General features: G+C 36.7%; 1 protein-coding gene across 1 annotated transcript in view; it reads left to right on the top strand.

Moving 5' to 3' along the window:
- The first annotated feature begins 18,361 nt into the window (after positions 1-18,361).
- The window catches only part of PPP3R1 (protein phosphatase 3 regulatory subunit B, alpha), a 56,774-nt gene continuing 53,258 nt past the window's right edge, over positions 18,362-21,877 (top strand). Inside the window, exon 1 of the mRNA XM_016137878.2 lies at positions 18,362-18,788. Within this exon, the coding sequence (XP_015993364.1) occupies positions 18,786-18,788 (3 nt within the window). The 5' untranslated portion in view covers positions 18,362-18,785. The remainder of the gene's footprint in view (positions 18,789-21,877) is intronic.

Below are 21,877 nucleotides of genomic sequence, written 5' to 3'. Positions count from 1 at the left end.
TTGTTCTTCTTGAATTCCATTTTTAAGGAATTTTTAGAGGAACAATTTGAAGCTTAGTAAGTAAGTTTAGATCTCAAAGATTGAAGTGTTTGCATTACCAACAAATAATATGTGATTGCAGGCCCTGGAAACAAATGGCTAGCATTTTTGAGAATGCTTAGTACTTAGCATTTTTGACATACAAACTACTCCCTACCACACACACACACTATATCAATCTAAATTGAAGCAGACATGTTTTTATACATGAGGAATGAGTCTCTTCTTAAACACAAAGGGATCTGATTTCAACCTCCTGGGCTTCATTTTCTGGCCTAGCTACTTCTTCCACGCATCCCCAGGGTGAGTTTCTTGGTCTCATGGAATCTTCATCTCCCTGCCTGGTAAAGGGGAGGAGGGATAATAATGATTTCACCACAGGGGTGTTGATAAAAATTAATTAGTATTTATAATATGCTACATTAAGGTCCTCAGGCAATTCGTAACTTAGAATTTATATGACACTTGATCATTGCTTAAAGTTTTTAAAACAACCATTGCTTTTTCAACTTAGGCTAAAAATACAACAGATCTTTATACTTCAAACGGTAGGATTAAACACAGGAACACTTTGGCTTTCCTAGGTACAATTATTTTTCCTGAGGCGAAAATACTAGCATATTACAAAAGCTTATTTCCTTAGCTTTAGACTATGAATAGAGTAGCTTTTATTTATAGTTGACAAAAGGAAAAGGAAAAAGGTTTAATAAAAGCCATTTTAATAGCTTATTCTGCCATCTTTGGTGGAATTTTCAATTACTCATTGCTGAAGGGGAATCGGTTCATCTATTTTACAATTATTTAATTCTAGCACTTAAGAAAAAAACCTTGTAAGTCATCTGGTTGATGTCCAAATGACATCAGGTTATTTTGTTGATGTCCCCTGCCTGCAATAATAGTGAAGAGGAATTTTTCACTCAAATGACTAACCCTGTAATCAGCTCTTTGTTCTGCTTCTGTAGACATGCTTGCTGCATAGACAGAAGGGCAGGGTGACCTTGAGATCAACTGAAGACCCATCTTCCCCTTTGCTTGTTCTGCCTAGATATCAGATGTATCCCCTTTGCTTGTTCTATCTAGATAACAAATGTATTGCTTTTGCTTGTTAAACCCTATGAAAGTAAGGTTACCCCTGAGCTTGGAGCCCAGATCTTCAGAGTGCTAGCTCTTCTGGGACTGCTGGCATAATAAATCTGAGTTCTCCAACTCTCCAAGTGGTGCTTGGTTTCTTGCCAGTCTGATTTTTCTGCAGTAGTATTAAGCACCTACTCTGTGCAGCAACATTCTCATATTATAGATGAGGAAACCGAGGCTCAGTGAGCTTAAGAAATAAAGCAGATTTAAAGCCACGCCATTGGACTCCGCAATCCGTTCTCTTTCTACCACCTCAAACAACCACCTCCAAGAAGTTATACCTAGAGCTTTTCTGCCTGTATAGACAGGCATTTTTTCTCTTCTTTGTCTCCTCTCGCTCAACTTAAAAATTCAACTAAGATATTCTAATGAAACTTCAGTCCCATCCCCAGAGAGCTCAAAAACATACACTAAAATCATCAGTTAAAATTTATTTTGAAAGATAGGTAGGTTCAAAATACTTTAAAAAATACTTTTATGTATTTTTATTGAAGAAAACAAAAGCTACATATATCCTCTCTTGAGAATGGACTTAGTTCACTCAATTTTAATAATTTCTTATGCCAAATTAAAGTGCATGTTATATAATCAGTACCTTTTAAATACTGCATTAAAGTATACTACACATACGGAAATGAAGTATACTTAGTATTTGAAATATCTAAAATCCATCCCATCGTCATCTTGTAATAAGACAAGATGCCATTTCACATCTTAAAGAAGCGTATATAAGTAATAATGAACTCTAATAATGTATAAATTAGCTCATATACCTAAAAGTACTTGAAAAGTTATGCTTATAATTTAAATTAGGGCATTATTGATAAAGTATTATTATAATTATGATAATAATTTAAAATGATAATATATTTTCTTATGCCTCTGGACAGCAGGCAAGATAAAGATAATACAAAATCATAGGCACCTCTGCACACTATCACTACCTTTAAGCAGTGATTAATAACTCATACAATATATAAATATATATAAAAGTTTGTTCACACAATATGTCTCCATATTAATTACATAAATCAACTTCATGGCCTATTATTGGAATGATAATGCCTTAATATCCAGTAGTTCCTAAGAATTTGAATAGCAATTGAGAGAAGTCAAACTTAAATTGATATCCATCTTTGTTCTTTCATTTTACTCATTCGCTCTGTTTAACATTCACTGACAATTAAATGGATGGAGAACCCTTATTAAACAGACATCAAAGCTGGTAAATATCAGATTTTCAATTATGGAGGTTGAATGATGCTCCTGGGCTGGAAATACATATTTATTGAAACATTGCCAATGAGAATAGGTCTTTTATTGTAGTTGGTCGCACGCCTCTTATCTCTAAGCAGTGAATCAACTCAACCCTACCTTTAACTCTTGCAGAAAATGTAGACCACCACATATCCTGCTCTATTGTAAGATTCAAATTAAACAAGAACATAATAGCCATTTCCCAAACACCTTGAAAGATTGACTTGGTCTTAATCTCTATTCTCAGTGTCTATTGTGGCAGGTACAAGAGCTGAGCGGCCTTCTGGGTAGCAAATCTCAGGTGTGCAGCTCCCTCCTGGTCCAGGGGCTCTGGCACCATTAGCAGAAAACACCCTGAGAAGGTCCCCTGAGGGCCTGAATTCAGCTTTTGTCTGCCTGGTGAAAAACATAATTCTTCTCCAACAATTCCCTTAGGATTTTCCCTAGGGAGTAACATATAACACTAAACTGACCCAATTTGAAGAACAAGTTAGCTACAGGAGAGAGAAAACAATGTCCCTTAAACTTACTGACTGAAACCTCAGTAATTTGAGTTTAACTTGCTATATGAAGTTGATTAATTATACTCTTATAGCACTAAAATCTGGTTTTAAGTTTTCAGGGGAGAAAAATCCTATTTTTAAAGAGTATTAAATATAAATACAGGTATTTAAAAGATCATAAAAACTTTCTAACTTAAGAGCTTTGTTGAAAGTAGCTTAAGGTATTTATAAAATTTATTTTCATCTAATATAATGACCTATTTAAACCATTTAATTTTCCAACTTTTTTTCTTTAGAGTGGAAACGTTCACACTGTCTCAGGTTCAAAAAGAAAAAAAGTATTTATGCAGAAATATTTTAAAACTCTTCATTTTATAAACATTATATAATTCTAGAACTTAAACAAAAAATAAAATAAAACAACCAATTAAAAAAGATGTTGTGGGGTGAGGGATGGGGGACTTAGAACTGATCCATTGGTCATGTAGTATATTTCTCTCATTAAATCAGACAGAGGAATTCTATGTCAGCAGATAAAAAGCTATTCCAATTTCCTTCATAAATACGTGTTGATATGTTAACAGCTCCACTGGTGAGAAAGTGTTTTCAGATATTTAAAATTAATGATATAGAATGAGGGGTCGTTATCTGCGTAGAAACACAGTACTTTTGGTACAATAAACTCAAAAACGAAATTCATAAAGCAACTAAAATTAAGTAAACAAAATCTGTATGAATCTATTTCAGAGATGAAGTCTCTTGACTAATTCAAAAAGTATCAGTCTTCCTTCCCCCTCGAACACTCATCTATTTCCTTAATTTATCTGGTTATATAACTGATTCTGTGACTTGTAAACAAACAGTCCCAGGGCTTGACAATTCTGGATCTGGGGGTTTGTACTGCTGTTTCCCTGTGGAGGTTGAGAGCTGCATAATGATTTATTCTTTCCCCCGCCCCTGCCTTCTTTTCCTAGTTGGCTCCCTCTTTTTTGTCAAAGTAGGTTAAAAAAAAAAAAATCAAAGGAAACTATATGTGAAAACAAGTCCTGGTGTTACAGGATTGAGGTTGCCAGCTTAAATACCCTCAGCACAAAAATTGCAAAATGTGAGGGTCTTATACTCAGATGAGCTGCCTACAGGGAGAATACTAACATGTAGTATTTTTCAGCATCCCTGGACTCTTAACCATATGCTTTTGTATGAGGCAGCTTTGATTCCCCCTGATTTCCCACGCATGAAACTCTCACAGCTTCAGAGAGAGCTCTGCATGCAAAAGGTACGTGGGGGTGTAGTTCGGGAGGAGAATGGGGCTAGTAGGCAGAATGTGGGTGAATTAACATTCAAGTCTGTGCTTTCGTTCCAGTGTTACTTTTTACTGGTATGCCCCAGTTATAAAACATGGACTTCTGGAGAATTAGAAGCTTTCTATTTTGGTGATTAGACGTAATCAATTACCTGTAATTAAAATACACCTAGTTCCACCCTAGAGAACTTGCATTTTAGGTTGGTTCTTTATTTATGGATTCTATTTATTTTCAATAGTATAGGTTAAATACAATTTATACTATGGTGTGTTGTGCCATGCACGTACTGGAACGTTTTGTTGCTGATAGAATCTTCAGGAAATATTTTCATTACATAATAATATATTGCAGGTAAAACAAATCTAGGATAAATGAAATATTTTGTGTGTTTAAAAATCTAGAAAATTATGCAGTCTTAAGTGAAGAAAGACAACAGAGCCTTTAGTTACCTTCAACGATTACCAACATTTTTATTAATTCTCCTTCTGTGTTTGCTATTTTAGAAGGCCTTTATTTCTAAATATTTTCAAATGGATTTCTCTCCCCTATATCACCTATTCTTCTATCACTAGGGGCACTGCAAATCATCTACACTGTAAATTATTCTATGTCAAAGAATCTCTTGGAACATTGGAGTCCAATCTGCTAGTGGATTTTCTTCTTTTAAAAAGCCTCTGGGAGTATTTTATTAGCTGCATCAGGGCAGAAATTAGGATCTTTTGAAATTGCAAAAGGCCTCTTTGAAAGCTGTATTTGGAAGTTTGGTCTTATTTCCATGAACGCAATTTGCGATTAAGAAATATTTCATGATTTCTTCATAAGAAATTTACCCCTCCTTCTTTAAAAATTATTTTGTCATGGGAAACTTTTTTATGTTAGTATAGTTTCTAGCTTTATTGTTTAAATTTATTTTCCTGTGCATATTATCAATAAGAATGCCTGATTCTCTCTGATCTTGATCCATGTGATCCAGATTGAAATAAAAGTGGCAGGCTCCAGTTCTATAGCCAGCGGATGTAAATGAGATTCTGAAGTGAAACAGTTGCTAAACCCAAGGAATTAAGAGAAGCCTTTGTGTTTCTCTCAGAGGCTGTCGTTGGAACTTGCTGGGGTTTGCTCTGGCAGGTTTCATAGGCCTGTCAGAAACAACAGAAGCATAAACTCTTGGAGCTGGAAGGACAATGCTTAGCCTTCATCGACTCTAACCCCTTATGTTAGAGATGAGAAAAAGCATACCAGACAGGTATTATAATTCTGAGTGGCACATTTTCCATCTTTATTCTCTTTTAAAAAGTCTCCTTTAATTCAAGTTCACATTAACAATATTATACCCTACTAATGAACTGGGATCCCTGCATTTGTTGTGATTACTATGTCCACATGGTGGAGGAATTGGAGAAATTGCTGCCCTGAAAGGAAAGAAAATGCAGAGCAAACCACTGGACAAAACTTAAGGATCCAATTCGCCAACCATCACATTATTAAAACGTACTATCTGATTTACTTTATATAATCCCAAACTCCACCTGTGAAATATAATAAGACAGAATTATAGAGAACTATATATTCAAACAACGGAACCATAGTTGGGTTTAAAAAAATACAGGTAGTTTAAAAATTAACTTTCTTACCACACATAATTGCTTCCTGTATTCCTTGGAATCACATTTATTTCCTGTATAAATGAAGTTATAATTTTAAAAAAATTACTATTACATATTATTATCATTATTATTTAATGAGTAGAAACACTAGTTGGGGAAACAGTGGAGAAGATTATATTTCTGTTTTTTCTATACAAGAGCCCAAAACATTCCAAATGAAAAAAAGTTGGTGAGTCTGAGGTCATGGATGTTTCCAAGTGTCTCCATGAGTTGACCGTTTTCGTAATATCAGAAAAATTAGACCATTGTATTTCCTCTCATCTCAGTTTCTCGGCTTGCTATCTGACAGACAAGTGGCCCAAATTATTGGTAGTTTTACTATGGTGCTCTGGGACTGTTCCCTATAAAAGGAGTTGGCTTTTATTTAAATATAGTTCTTAGGCTTAGGGTTAGACACCTGGAACCATTGTTATCAACTCTCCCAAGCCTAAAGTGTTACACAAACACAAGAGTTGGTGAGGGAAACAATTACAAAACAGAATAATTCTGTTTATTTTACAAAGAAGATTAAGTATGTAAGGGATAATGTATGTAAGGGACAACGCACACCACAAATATGCACCAAACAGCTGTATAACATAGTGGTGAAAAGCTTGAGTTTTAGAGTCACACAGTTTGGATTCTATTTCCAGCCCTAGCACTTAATCTCCATGCTTCTTAGATCTACACAATTATTTTCGGTCAAGTGAGAAGACTTAAAAATATGGTACAGGGTTCCAAGTCCTTCATATTATATCTTTATAAATGGTTCGTACTCAGTCCCTTGCTCTTCCAGCCATCCCTATGATTCTTCACGTCCTGCTAACTAGCCAAGCCCAGAATCCTCAGTGCTCCTTCACCAATGCTGGGTGCTGGAGCTCTTTACTGGGATTCAGAGTTCTTAAATTCAGTGTTTTTAGTGCCTAACCCTTCCAACCCACCACTATCTAATCATCCTGCAGGCCATGCCTGTCCAATGCCTATTTACTCTGTCACATTTCAACCACTGGTTAATTTGAGTCTTCTGAAACTCCTTCCCTGATCTCAACCTCAGAAGTCCTTACTCTTAAACATACACCCTTTGAGCACCAGGATCACTTTGTCTTGGGCCTCCAAAGACCCATCTTTTTCTCAAAGCAGTTGCTAAAGGCAAATGATCAATTTCAACATCTCTGGTGTTCAGATTAATGAAGTGTTATTCTATACTGAAAATATCCATTACCAATATCCATGACACACACAAGTGTACCCATGAGTTGACCGTTTTCACAATACCAGAAAAATTGGACCATTGTCTTTCCTCTCATCTCAACCTAAACACACATATTTAGGTTTAGCTTAACATGACTACTTGCAAAATGTTTCATTTTGTGCAATCTCTTTTTATCCTTTATCATTAAGAGGAGTTTCTTGTATCACTACATGACTTAGAAGAAGTAAAAATAAGAGATATAGTCATACTTCAAAAGGACCGTAGGGTTCCAGACTTCACAATTAGAAGAAAGGCCTTTCTTCTATAACATCAAGATTGTTTTGTTATGAATAGCAGACAAAAATGTATCATGGTGGGTTGCACTTTCACTTTGCAATTTATTAAACAGCAGGACAGACATAAGGAGGTTCTGTTCATTTAGAGCCAAGTATTTATTAAGCATTGTAGACTTTGCATCAATTGTAAAGTATTTTCTGTACTTTATTGCTTTCATTGCTTTCCATAAATAAAATCTTCTGGCTCTTGCATGGATTCATTCTAATTGCTAATTTCAGTGATTTATAGGATCCCATGAAAGGAAAGAATGGGCCCCAGAGACTGAGTGTGGGTTGGGAGAGGATGTAGGGCAAAGAATTCAAAGCTCAGAACTCGAAATTAGTGCAGGGGCAAGAAAGGAGTGATGATCAGATACAGTTGGCGTATGGAATTTTGGGTGGATTTGGATGCAATTGTTATGTTGGACCAGAGGCTGTACTGTTTCTTCATTCTTTCACTCTCCACTGTTCCCCATTGCTTTCTAAAAGTCCTTTTGTTTCTTGGCAAAAAAGCTATGGATGCCGACACTGTGAAAACACACAAGTCCTGCTAATTGTAAATGCTTTGACAGTAAAAGAGTCTTTTCTGCTTAGAAAGAGTGATTACAGTGGTGTCTTGGGCCTAAATTGGGCAGCTGTTTTGGAAAAATGTGGAAAATTAATGGAACAAGCTAATTGGGACTTACTAAACAGAATCGTTATTGACAAAATTTGTGCCTAAAGTGGAATACGCCCTGAATCTCAACTGCTGCTGGGCAAAGGTAATCTGCTTGTACATTAATATTTCTCTTCCTTCAGATTTGTCAGAGGAGTTGAGAGAATGTTACAATTTTGATGACCTGAAAATACTCTTTAAATTTACAGAATATGTAGAATTTACTGAAGAAACCTTATTTACCAAACATTCTTATTCAAAAACATACTTTTGGATTGAATATTTTCTTAGGAATACAATCAACTTCTCCATTCTGATAAAATGTATCTATACTTAAATTTCTAGCTGTGACTTTATTTTAGCACTAGCGCAATTTGCCAATTATGTAGAACTGAAAAGTTCTATTTACTGTATTACAAATTTTGTGCACCTCATCTCACACATTCACAAATTCTTTTAAAAAGAGCAAATTATTTTAAAAAGCATAGTGATTAATTTTAGTGATACAATCTTCAATCTGCAGGTATGGCTCATTTACTGAGTATTAACAATTTGTAACATTATGTTATATATATTTATACAAGTATATTTCTTCAAAGTATGCCTTTTTTGATTACTCTTGTATTTCCTGGAAGAATAACATTATAGAGAATGTGCTAGTGAATATTTTAAATTTGGCTCCAACAAGTTTGCTCTGAAAAAACAAATTTCCATGATAATTTTAATCATTACAAAGAAAAGTGCCATAACCAGTCATTTTTTAAAAATATATTTCTAATTTAGAGTATTGCACAAGGAAGAATCAACTCCGGCAGAAGCACAGATTGAGAATTAACTACCCAGAATGGATCTTAGGCTTATAACTATATTTAGTTATGATGTTGCTTTTGTTGAAGCAAATTGTTTTCATGTACTCATAGAATATATATATATAGAGAGGGACTATGTTACAATTACCTAATGTACAGATAATTAACTAGTTTAATGTTTTATTAATTACCTTACTCAGGATACTATGATGAGAAAGAACAACACGATATGAAATGTTGTGTGATTTTGCGAGTAGTGTATGAACTTGGTTAGAAAACAATAAAGGAATGTGTTATCACACAGAACATTTTATAACCTTATATATTTATATCAGCTATGTGTGTAACTGGTATAGAATTATCACAAAATAATATACACAGTTGATTAGATCATACGTTTTTTTCAGAAGATATCTTCAGCTGTTTTTCGGTCTCTGAATTTAGTTGAGTTTATAGTTTATTATGTGGCCTTGATGCAGGATTTGCATATATTGCTTGCCTCTTCGTGGAAGAATAGGATTAACAGATCAGTTTTGCATATCTTTAAGGTCAATGAGTTTTGAATGCATTGGATTAGCTATTCAATAGAAAACAGTAAGTAACTACTGTCAAGTCACTGTTAATTAACCTATACTCTGTAAGTAAACAGTGGTTGGTAATTTACTTGTTAGTTGACTTTTCAATCTAACCATTGGATATATATACAATGTTCAGCATAGGAGAGACTAATAATATGAAAAAAGTTAGTTCTTAATTAACTTGAAGGATATTTATATGTTAAAGATATGAATTCTTTAGTTGTCATTCATATATATGTTTTCTCCCATATACGGAATGGGAAAATAAACTTTTTAAATGCCATAAACAGAATCAAAAGTAAAACTACAAGCTTGGAGAAAATCATTTTAACACATGATAAGGGGATTATATCTTTCATGTACAGAAAGTTGTTATAAATCACTGAAAATGATAAATTCCCCCCCCCCCCAAAGTCAGCAATGAATAGGTAAGTCACAGGGATATATTCTTAGTAGTTGAGTTAAAAGGTCAAAACTTAAGAATATTGTTCAGTATTATCAATAAACCAAGAATTGAAAATTATGGTAGGGTGCCAGTTTTTTTAAAAAGAAATGTCGATACATTTAAAAGAAATGTCAAATACATAGTTCGTATACTGGTTGAAAACATGTATTGCTGGTGGGAGTCTACAATGGCACAAACTTTCTTGAGAGTAATGTGACTATATACATATTTAAAACCCTTAAAATTTGAATACATTTGGTTTTCTAATTCCTCTACTATAAGTGTATCCAAAAAAGTCAGAGATGTGCACAAATATTTACACAGCTGTTTAATATACTATTATCTGTAATAGGAAAAACTGAAACCAACCAAAATTAGAATTAGATTCATTAAGTAAATTATGGCATAATTAACATTATTGAATATATAAAAATAAACAATCATATTCTTGAAGAATATTTACAGATGTGAGAAACATTTCCCAAATATTAAGTGGTAAAGTATGTTATAAAATAGTAGGTCCCAATTATATATATAATTTTTTTTTGTAGATATACATAGAAAAAAGATTGGATATACAGTATATCCAAATATAAACAATAATTATCTCTTGCTGGTATGATTAGATGATTTTCCTTTCTTTGTAATTTTCTGTATAAAAATTTTCTATAATAATCATGTTGATCCAGTGGTTTTTCCCCAAGGGTCCTTTAGAATTTAACTGTTCCATTTATGTCACTAAACAATTACCCAGTGTCCAGAGTTAGGCAAGAGAACAGGCTTGCTCAAGGTGAAAAGTTCAGAGAAGTAGCATCCCTTTAGCGGAGGTAAAGGATAGGTTACTAATGTCTAACATTAAGCCCCAGTGTTCCCCATTCCCTTCACATCCCTGTCTAGAAATGCTATCCTAAACTATGCCACCCCAGTTATGCTTTAGCCACAACTTAATAGCATTGTAATGGCACTGCATTGCTTTCCTACTCCCAAGAAAAGTCAGTGGGGACTTCTGAAATCTGCCACCCAATGTCGATTATTAATTCCTGTGTAGTTAGTACCTGTGGGTTATAATCTGTAAAACCTTGTTCCCTTGTCTAGGGATCAGCCTGATCCTGGAGTATATATACCTTTTCTAATATCAGATGAGGTAAGTTAATGAATGGGTAGTCTATGCCAAACCAATCTTCTTTTGCCAGTTTACTTATTTCCTTTACTCAAGGAAGCCAAATGTCTACCTTGAAAATACCTTGAGAGAAACTCTGACAATCGAAAGAACTGGATTCAATATGTTGCATGTTCGAAGTCTTGATTCAGCACTAAGGAATGTTATTTTTAGCTGGATATAAAACTGAAACCCTGATCCTTCATTTATTAAAGATCTCTTAAGAATGTTTGTGAACTGATAGGATTAATACTTTATCTTTAACCACATTCCCTTTGCATTTTAAAACTTCTCTATAGTGTTCTAATTGCTAGTTGAAATCTATATTAGTGCTGTCGATTAAATGTGAAAATCGGGTTATGGTAAAATAAAAATCATTAGTGAAAACAAAGTAAATCAACTATTAATTTTATTCAGTTGCTAAAATATTTTTATAAATTTAAAATTTTCTATGATGTTCATTGCAATATATTTTTGATGCTGAAAAAGCTATAGTAAACATTTAAATATGGAATATATGCATTTTTCAATAAAAGTACTGACAATATTCTTTAAATTTTTAATTTTTCAATCTCTCTCTCTAATATAAACACATTTTTATGACATTAGCACATTTTCACTTGTTATGATATACTTTTCTGGTTTTTTAAATGTCTATTATGTTTATTTAAATGCTAACGGCACCCAAGATAGTTTCAATTAACTTGTCATATTTGAAATTTGCTTACCCCATGATAAAGAAACATTATATTAGTGGTTGGTGATTAATATTTCCAGGTAAAGGACTTAGATAAGTGCTGTCCAACAGAACTTTCCGTGAAGTCCAATACGATAACCACTAGGCATACAGCTATCAAGCACCTGAAATGCAGCTAATGAGACAGAACTGAATTTTAATTTTCTTCAATTTAAATTAATGTAAATGCAAATAGTCATGAGTGGCTAGTGGTGACCCTATCAGAAAGCACAGACTTACACTTAAATAACTTACTAACATTTATATAGATGGACTGGAGCCAGAGGTGATATTAGAACCGAGGTCCTACTCTCTAGTCTTATATGCTGTCTTGCATGAAGAACATGTAGAGATTTGTGAGTGTGTAAGTATATTAGTGAGTTAACAAGTATGACAAACAATTCTTCTCTAGGGTTTTACATTTAAATCATATTTTCTGTTATGTTTAGGTAAATATTGTTTTGGTAAATGCTATAAGATAAATACTCTTAGTAAACTAGTAAATGAAAATACTATCCAAGTCCAAATAAATAAATGGCTTTTTTTTTTTTTTTGGTTTTCACTTTTATGTGCAAGAGACCAAAGAAACAAGCAAGACTTGTAATTCAGAAAAACATTTCAAGACATAATCTAGGACCTCTCAATGAATACATACAGATGTAGACTGGTTGCCTGTATTTCTTGGTCCTCTTTGACCACACTGCCTTTCATCTTGAACTCTTCTTCTTCAGCTTCCTGGTCATCCTTCCTGGGTCTCCTGGTCTTCTGTCTTGTCCATTATCTCTTCTATCACTTATTTCTTTCTGCTACTTAAATGTAGATGCTATCTTTATTTCTGCTTTCGGTCTAGCTTTATACATCTATGTTCTCTATTTCTGTCTTTTATCTTATGGTTTCAACTGTCATCTTTAAGCAGATAGTTACTCAATTGTAATGTACTTAGCAAGTGGAAAAATAATCAGCACAGAAAAAGAATAAAGCTCATCATGTGATGAGTGTTAACAGACTATCTTTAAAAACTCCAGGTTTTTATTGCAACACTTGGAATTAGATGTGGATTTACGAGGTTTAGGAATAAATCTTAGAAAGCCTTTTTTTCCTTTTATCTTTTTGGTCTAATATATAATACAAAAATAATTTACATAACCAATAGCTTTTCCTAATTAAAAAATATTGTTTCAAAAAAAGAACAAAGTAGGAGGTACCACACTACCTAATATCAAACTATCCTACAAGGCTATGGTAATCAAAACAACATGGTGCTGGCATAAAAACAGATACATTGATCAATGGAACAGAATAGAGAACCCAGGAATAAATCTACACCTAAACACTCACTTAACATCTGACAAAGGAGGTAAGAATATACAATGGGGTAAAGGCAGTCTCTTCAGTAAACGGTGTTGGGCAAATTGGACAGGTACATGCAAAAAATAAAAATAAAAATAAAAAAAGCTGGACCTTCTTCTTACATCATATACAAGAATAGACTCAAAATAGATTAAAGATCTAAATGTAAGACCTGAAACCATAAAACTTTTAGAAGAAAACATAGGCGGTAAACTCTCTGATATTACTAACAGGAATTTTTTTGAGGTATATCTCCTCGGGCAAGAGAAAGAAAAGAAAAAATAAACAAATAGGACTACATTAAATAAAAAGTTTTTATACAGCAAAGAATACCATCAACAAAACAAAAAGACAATCGACTGTTTGGGAGAAGATATTCGCTAATGATACATCTGATAAGGGGTTAATATCCAAAATTTATAAAGAACTTATACAACTCAACAACAAAAAAAACAATCCAATTAAAAAATGGGCAAAAGACCTGAACAGATACTTCTCCAAGGAGGAAGTACAGATGGCTAACAGACATATGAAAAGATGCTCAAGTCGCTAATCATCAGAGAAATGCAAATTAAAACCATAATGAGAAATCACCTCACACGTGTCAGAATGGCAATCAAAAATAGCAAGTGTTGGTGAGGATGCGGAGAAAAGGAAACCTTCATACAGTGTTGGTGGGATTGCAAATTGGTACAACCACTATGGAAAACAGTATGGAGGTTTCTCAAAAAATTAAAAACCGATATACCTTTTGATCCAGCAATTGCACTTCTGAGTATTTATCCAAAGAAAACAAAAACACTAATTCATAAAGATCTATGCATTCCTATGTTCATGGCAGTGCTATTCACAATAACCAAGATACGGAAGTGACTTAAATGCCCATCAACAGACTAGATAAAAAATTATGGTTCATATATATAATGGAACATTACTCAGCCATCAAAAAACAAATGAAATCATACCATTTGCAGCAACATGGATGGGCCTAGAGGTTATTATGCTGAGTGAAATAAGTCAGAGAAAGATAAATACCATATGATTGCATTATATGCAGTATCTAAAGAACAAAAGGAATGAACTAATCAAAAATGGACTCACAAATACAGTAGACAATTTGGAGGTTGGGAGAACAAAGTGAAGGGCTAAAGAAGTATAAATTAGTAGTTGATATCTGGGCATGAGGATGGGGAACATGGCGGAGGGGATGCAGTTAGCATTAATATGATAGCTAAGTGGAGGGCCAGGGGAGGGAGGGAGCAATTGGGGAAATCGTTTTATGAACTATATAGATGTCTAACCAATGTACTGTATGCTTGAAACTAATTTAAATAAATTTTTTAAAAAATTGTTTCATCTGAAAAGTAAATAAGATTTTATATTGAACAAATTCAACGCTCTTAATTCTTTTTGGAAATTAGAAAGTTGCATACAGTCCATAATTTTAAAAGTAGTTGTGCTTAAAATTAAAAAAAAGAATGCATCCAGTATGAGATATACATTTTTCTCCAAACTCAGGAATCCATAAAACTACATAATATTTAAGAGAATTGTTTTATCCCATTGTTTTTAATAGCAAATAAACAGGGTTTCAGATACATTATAGTTCAAGCAGGCTTTTGTAGGCACGCCATTGTTTACAGAACTCATTGTAAAATGGTTTCTATGGAGAAAAGAGTTTCCAAGATGAAATTTAGAATCCCTGGCTCATACCTCTGCTGCTTAGCAAGAAGGGAACTAGCTCCTTCGCTGCCATCTCAGGTGCCAAAGAATCTTTCCTCAATCACACCCTGGAGCACGGGGCTAGCTCACATTTCTGTTTTCCCTTCCATACAAAAAAGGATTATGGGAAGGAAGGCAGTCTATTCTCTCTGCAACCTCAGAGCCTACTGAAAAGAGGATTTTATGGTGTGAAACTAGGTGACAAAAAGGTACAAAACATTCTTATATCTGGGATGCTTGAACTAGTTGGTATATATATATGTGTATCTAGGAAGAGTAGTAGTTGTTTCCTCTAAATCTATGGTTAATAAATGAGTACAAAACAACAAAAGAACATTAGTTTCAAGTGGTTTAAATTAACTTTCCTTTTTAATTGGCATTTTCTTCCTACATATAAAGATTAAACATGGTTTGCAGTTGATATTAGTTAATGCAATCATGAATAAGAGTGGGTATTTTTGGGTAATATTGCATTGGAATACCTTAAACAAGTAGAGGGTAGGTAATTTGTTTCTTCTGCCACATTTAAATATATGCAAATAAATGACAGTGCTTTAAGAATAAGGCAGATTTCTGGATATCTCAATGATCTTGAAGGTCTACACATGATAAAACTTCCTGTGACATTTAAAACTTAATGATAATTGCAGGAACATTGAAGCCTGAGGCTGCCTATGGTAAAGTAAAGTAAGACTATAAACATTACTCTTCCTTGAAATGCTTTTTCTTTAATTTCGTTTCTATTTAGCAGCTTTATTACCATCTCTGATTCTTTTTCCTCCCCATCATTAAATACGGGAAAATTAGAAGATTTTACTTTCAATCCCTTTTTAAGTTGATTCTCTCATCTCTATCCTTTCTAACCTGAACCTTCGGCTTCTACTTGGGAGCTTCCACTGGAATATCTCATCAGTAACAAAATTCAGCATTTTAAAATCCAAACTCATCTCTCCTCACTCAGCCACCAATCTTCTCTGACTTCTCTATTTTTTTTTAATGGTATCACTATTTTCTGTCATCCAACTAAAACTGGTCATCTTTGATGTCTTCCTCTTCTGTTCTCTGCACCTACTAAGTTGCATGGTCAGTCCATTTTTGCTTTATATCTTTCCTATTTACCCTTTCCTTTCCTCTGTCATTGATACTTCTCATCCTTAGCTGTTACCATTCTTGCAACTGGTATCTATGTCTTCAGTGTCTCTCCCTCCAACTTCTGACATAACACTTCCCAACAATCATCTTTTGCTTGCTAGATTTTCTAGGAAAAATAATCCACTTATTTAGTTCCTTTGTCTTTTCATTTATCTAGTTATTTAAAAAAACACATATGCCTTCCGCAGGACATTTGGTACCTGTTTTCTCTCATAGCGAGTTTTACACCAAAACTTAATGGACAAAGACAAAAAAAGGACAATGACTATCACTTCTTTCTTTGGCCTTAGGGGTAAAACCTGGTCATTAAAGGTGCATTCAGAATAAGCTCAGTGGATTCAGAATAGGCTAATTAGTTTCAGTGTCAGATATGCAACCTGCTACATGCTTGTATTTTATATACTAAAACACAAAGCTGAGAGAATATAAGTGGTGAATTCTGGGAGATTTATAGGATGAGAAGGAGCAAGTGGACCGCCCTTGTGTCTCTTGCTTTGATCTGTAACAGAGGCTAACTGATCTTTCACAATGTCTAGAACTTGAATTTCTAATCTAGCTACAATAGATATTTGCTGAATGATTATAGTCTAAATTGGCACACATCATGACAAAATTATAGGTTACTCTGAATCTACTGCATCTCATACAGCTCAAATTCCTACTTAGTATTTGATTCTGTCAAAATGATGATTTGATTTTCACTGAACATGTTGAAGGGACAAACACAGTTATACTGATTATCTCAGAGAAGTGGAGCTGAGAGAGAGGAATTTTTTTTAAGTAGTACTTTACAAAAATTAGCATATCTTAATTTCATGATGAAAACTAAAAATATACCTAGACATGACATTTAGCTTAGGGACTTTTCCGTAATTGTTTGGGAACACAGTATCTAAATAGCAACATATCCAAGTCGAGAAACTTAAATGATGGAAGAAACAGTGTCATCTCTTGGCCTTTCTTTGATAGACTGTGTGACACAACTTGTTACCAGTCTAAGTTACTTTTCCTTATTCATCCTGACACAAAAACAAAGTAGTTCTTTAATAAAGGGGGATGGGGTGGGGTGTGGTGGGGAGAAGACCTGAGCCTCTATTAGAAAAGATGAGTGGTTATCATATGGAAAAATAATTAGCACAGAAAGAGAATTCTCATGTAAGCTTTAACACACTGCTTTAAAAACAGTATGGATAAAGGATTTGTCAATAAGGAACTTCTGACCACTTGGAAAACATTCTTTTCCCTCTCTCACATATATACACATATGGGATTATCAAGATTCGAAAAGGAATAACTGGTTAAAATTTTTTGCGAAATGTTTTCTTCACTATCCTTATTACAACTCTCCTGTCAGCGTTCCACCACTGCCCCCCCCCCCCCCCCCACCTCGCACCCCATCACTTTCCTCCCGCTTTTCTGGACTCCATTTCCCATTGTCTGAATTTTCTGAGAATGGTAATTGCCACTGAAGTGGATACAGCCCTACTAAAGGGATGAGTGGGCGTCTTTTAGAAACAAAAACTGCTGCACCCCTTCAAAAGGCAGCCTGGAGAGTTTAAGGAAAATGCAGAGCGGAGTGGGGAAGCCTTTTCGAGAGTGGGAAGCAGCCCCGTACTCTTGTTGTCCAGTGGCTCGTATGCCTCAAGCTGCAGCCAGCTTTCGCTTTCCTCCCTATCATTCCAACCCGACTCCTGACGGCCAACTCATCCAGTAGTGGGCCTGTAGGTGCTGCACCAGGATGCCAACAGTCTAGATGCGCCGTGCAATTCGGTAGTGGGTCCAAGTCGGTACACTGATGGAAAGATACTTCAAGAGCGAACTGATTCCTTTTAGCGCCAGGGTTTAGATTTTTCTCTTTTTGGTGTGGTGTCTGGGTGGTTCTGACACCTTAGGGCCGCTCATCTGTTCCTTTCCTCCATCCCCAACCGCAAGACTCCCACTCCTGGGCCGAAGTCCTCTCTGGCCCGGGCTCGCGTACCCCTTCCATTTCCTCCCTCCCAGGGCACCCTAGCATTTCCTCCTTCCTCTCCCAGCCCTGCCTTTCCTCCCTCCCGCCCCCAGACACATGACAGGAAGGGCTCCGCCACGCGACGTCACCGACGTCCGCGCCCCCGCTCCTGTCCTCCCCCCACACTGCACGCAAGCGGCAGCCGGCGGAGAGGGGAACGTGCTCGGCGCACTCCGCGCTCCCCAACCAGAGCTCTGCAGGGCGCCACGGCCGCCACCACCTAGCCGCGCGCGGGTTCCCGGATGTGCGGTGCTCGCGGAAGCCCCGCCCCCGCCGCCGGCTCCGCGCGCCCCCGCCCTCCGCCCCGCGCGCCGCTGCGCTCCGTTTTCCCCTCCCTCCCGCGCCCTCCCCCTTTTTCTTGCCTTGAGGTTGCGGGTCAGCGCGAGCCACTGCAGTGAGTCCGTCGCGGCTTCGGAGCGAGCGCAAGGCTGCAGCCCCCGAGCCGTCTGGCCCTTTCTCCCCCCTCTCCCCTTCCTCTCCGCCTCTCCTCCTCCTCGCCGTCTCTCCTCCCGCGCTCTTGGTCTCTGAATCTCGACCTTAATTTCTCTTCTCCCCCGCTCGCTCCCGCGTGCCCAGTCACTCGGCCGGCGCGGGCCCCGCGGCGCCGCCTCCCCTCCCCCAGCCCGCACTCCCTCCCCCGCGGGCGTCCCGAGGGCCGCAGCCGCTTCAGCCGAGCGCAGCTGGGCCGCCGCCGCTTCCTCCAGGAGCCCGTCTGAGCGCTGATACTTTCCTCCGCCCGAGCGAGCCGCCGACCGCCGAGCAAAATGGTGAGACCTTTGCTTCCCCAAAGCACCAGCCCTCCCTCGCTTGCCACTTCCAGGGGCGGGGGCGAGCCCCGACGCCCCCCAGTCGGCTTCCCGCGGTGGAAAATTCGAGAGACCCGGCCCAGCTGGTACCGCGGCGGGTCTGAGAGAGCCGTCAGCGGCCCGGGTGCGTTGGCGGCCAGTGGGGGTGGCGGGCGGCTGCTTGACAGGACGCTGGGGCCCCCGCGACCGCCCCCGGGTCTCTGCGGGGCGTTCCTTCGCCCCCTCCCCCGCAGTCGCCGGGATTCCGCCTCTGCCTTGACTACCCCCCGCTCTCCCGGCCGTCGGCCTGCTGCTGTTCCCTAGTCCCCCGCATTACTTCTCTCGGACCCTCCATGGGGAGCCACCTTTCACCCCCAGACTCTCAAGTTCGGGAGTATTCCGAAATGCTTTGGAAATAATATATGACAAGTGGCTCTTTTATATAAGACCCACTTTCGGAGCTGCTCTTTCTCCCACTCACCCCATTTTCAAGCAGTGAGTCTTGGCAGGAATCCTGCCACTTACTTCCCCCCTCTCCTGCTGTTAGTGTTTATTTCGCTGCTGTTTGCACCCTTACGGGGGTTCTCTTGCTGCTGCTTTTCTCTCTGCACTGGCAAACCGGAAAGGACCAAGGTGTATATCGTGAAAACATAGCCTAGCTTGGTCTTTGATAAAAGGGGATGCCTTTTTTTTTTTTTTAATGCTTTCTTACTGCCAAGGGATTTTCATTTTCTTTGTTACCTTCGTAGGTCTCTCTTGTGGTGGTGGTTTTTGAATCATGGCGATTTAAATTTGTCTTTCCTTACCCTCACAGTAATCCCTAGGTAGAATTCACTGCTGTAGTGTTTCAAACCGACGCTAGGGGTGTGTCTCCCGCCTCTGTCACTGTAGCCAAGAAATCAACGACGCCCTTTTAGCCTGTTACCGGTTCTCGCTCCGCACTAGCTGGTGTAGTTTCCTTTTGTAATCAAGAATTGTGTACAGGGTAGAAAAGGTTAGCAGTGCTTTTCTATACATATCAGAGATTCGAACGTGTGATTCGGTTGTTAAACTTTTTATAAAAGTCTTTAAACAATTGTCAGATTTTTAGACCGTTGAACGTTGGGCGGGTTCTTGCACCGTTTACTTTTATTGTATTTCACTCTGTATGTAGAATTTAGATTTTTCAAAACAGAGTGGTGGACTGGTGAAGAGAAATTCTATTGATTGCAGCTTAAACTGAATTTGATGTGATTGTGAGGGAAGAACATGAAATTAAATATTCAAGTAAATCAGCTTTTATTTAAAATACAAGACATGATTAAGTGCACATATTAGTGTCTTTAAAATTCAAGTTAGGAGCTGACCTAATAAATGATGAGTGATTTTGATATGTAGAGGAAGTTTTTCCTTGCCAGTCTGGGAGGCAGCTCAGACAACTTTGGCCCTCAAAGTCACAAAATTAAGCCTTTTCAGATTATTACAGAAAACAACTTAAATCAAAGTCATCCAGTCATTTGTTGGCATAGTCCTTTGGAATTACGAATTACGCTTTAGTGCTTTAATACAGCTTCCTTATACGTACATTGTACTTGAAGGCCAGACAGGATCTTGAGGATTTGTCCATTGCAGTGACTGTTTTTACCCGTATTTAGGAACAGTAAATTTGAGGAAAAAGATCTAGCTTTCTGTTGTTCATATATTATACAGCAGAATGGCCTAATCTTCGTTTTTCTTTAGTGTACCCCCTCAACCTCTCCGTTCCTTTTTTTTGAACAACAGACTGAATTTGGGAAGTTCTTTTTTAGGTCTTAAATTTATCTTCCCCATACTCAGTGTTTCCTTATTTTTAATAATATTTTAAGATTTATTATACAGTAGTGTTTTCCTCCGGGTCATTATTTCCCTCTTCTTTCCAGTTTCCTTTTCAGGATTTATTTTCTGAATTACTTGGTCCTTTTTTCTATCATCCTCAGTACCATCTCAGGACCTACCTAATTTGTGTGACAGTGGCTTCTCAACCTTTGAAAGATTGTGGTCTGCTGAACATATCACTGGCTTGAAAGTATCAAACCAAGTATCTATAGCTAAACTATGCCATATGGGTGGGATATTTATTAATCAACTCAAATAAATTGGGCTTTGGAGTGGTACGGGTGTGGTTCATTTGTCTAGTTAATTTAGCATACAATTATAAATTTTTTTATTCTTTGGAAAATACAACTCTTAATGGGTATCATGAACATATTTACATTTTTATCAGCAGATTTTAATTTGAGTTAATTTATGAATATCACTGATTAATTCAAAGGGGAAGGTAAAAGGCTTATAAGATTGAAACTATTTAGAATCTTTTATCACTAATTATTGTCTTAAAAGTAGTTTACTTTTTTCCTGAGAGTTAAATCTTTCCTTTCCTTCACCTCTGAGTTTTAAACTGTTGAGCATCCAGGTGGAATAGTGATCATGTATATGAATATAAAACACTGAGTTCTGAGCTCCTAGGAATTTTCCCCAAATCACTAATGGTCAGTTGTCTTTGATAAAATAAATAGATATTATTGAAATAAACAGATGTCTTCATGATTATTTCTCTAGGTAAGCATGTGTAGTTTTAGATAGAGTACTTGCAGTGTTACTGACATGTGGAGGAATGGAAAAAGAATAAAATAATAGAAGAATGTTTAGGTTGGTGTGTTTGAAAACGGTCTCAGTAATTTGAAGGAGTAAATTTTGTAGGAGCATTTTTAGAAACCTAGTTAACTTTTTATGTATCAGAAATAGTTTTTACTATGTACTTAGTATAATTTAGAAATATGACCAGTCTTTTGTATGTTTTTATTAGAGTAGGTAGTATGGCTTTTGTTGTGGATCCATATGTGAACATAGTACAGAAGTAATTAGCTATTCTTGTAAACTTTGTTACTTAGGGCAACCTTAAATTTTATAAATGATCTTATGTCTTTGCGTTTTTAAATTTTTTATTAAAATTATCTCCATGATAGATAGTAAATTGAACTTAAAACACATTTATTGCTGTTTATATTAACTGTACTTAGAGTTGTACCTAACATATTCTAGTTCAGATTTTG

The sequence above is a fragment of the Rousettus aegyptiacus genome, unplaced genomic scaffold (genome assembly GCF_014176215.1).
Source record: "Rousettus aegyptiacus isolate mRouAeg1 unplaced genomic scaffold, mRouAeg1.p scaffold_m13_p_7, whole genome shotgun sequence".
Taxonomy (NCBI): Eukaryota; Metazoa; Chordata; class Mammalia; order Chiroptera; family Pteropodidae; genus Rousettus; species Rousettus aegyptiacus.
The sequence above is the reverse complement of the archived record's forward strand: the minus strand, read 5'-3'. Positions and strand labels throughout refer to the sequence as shown.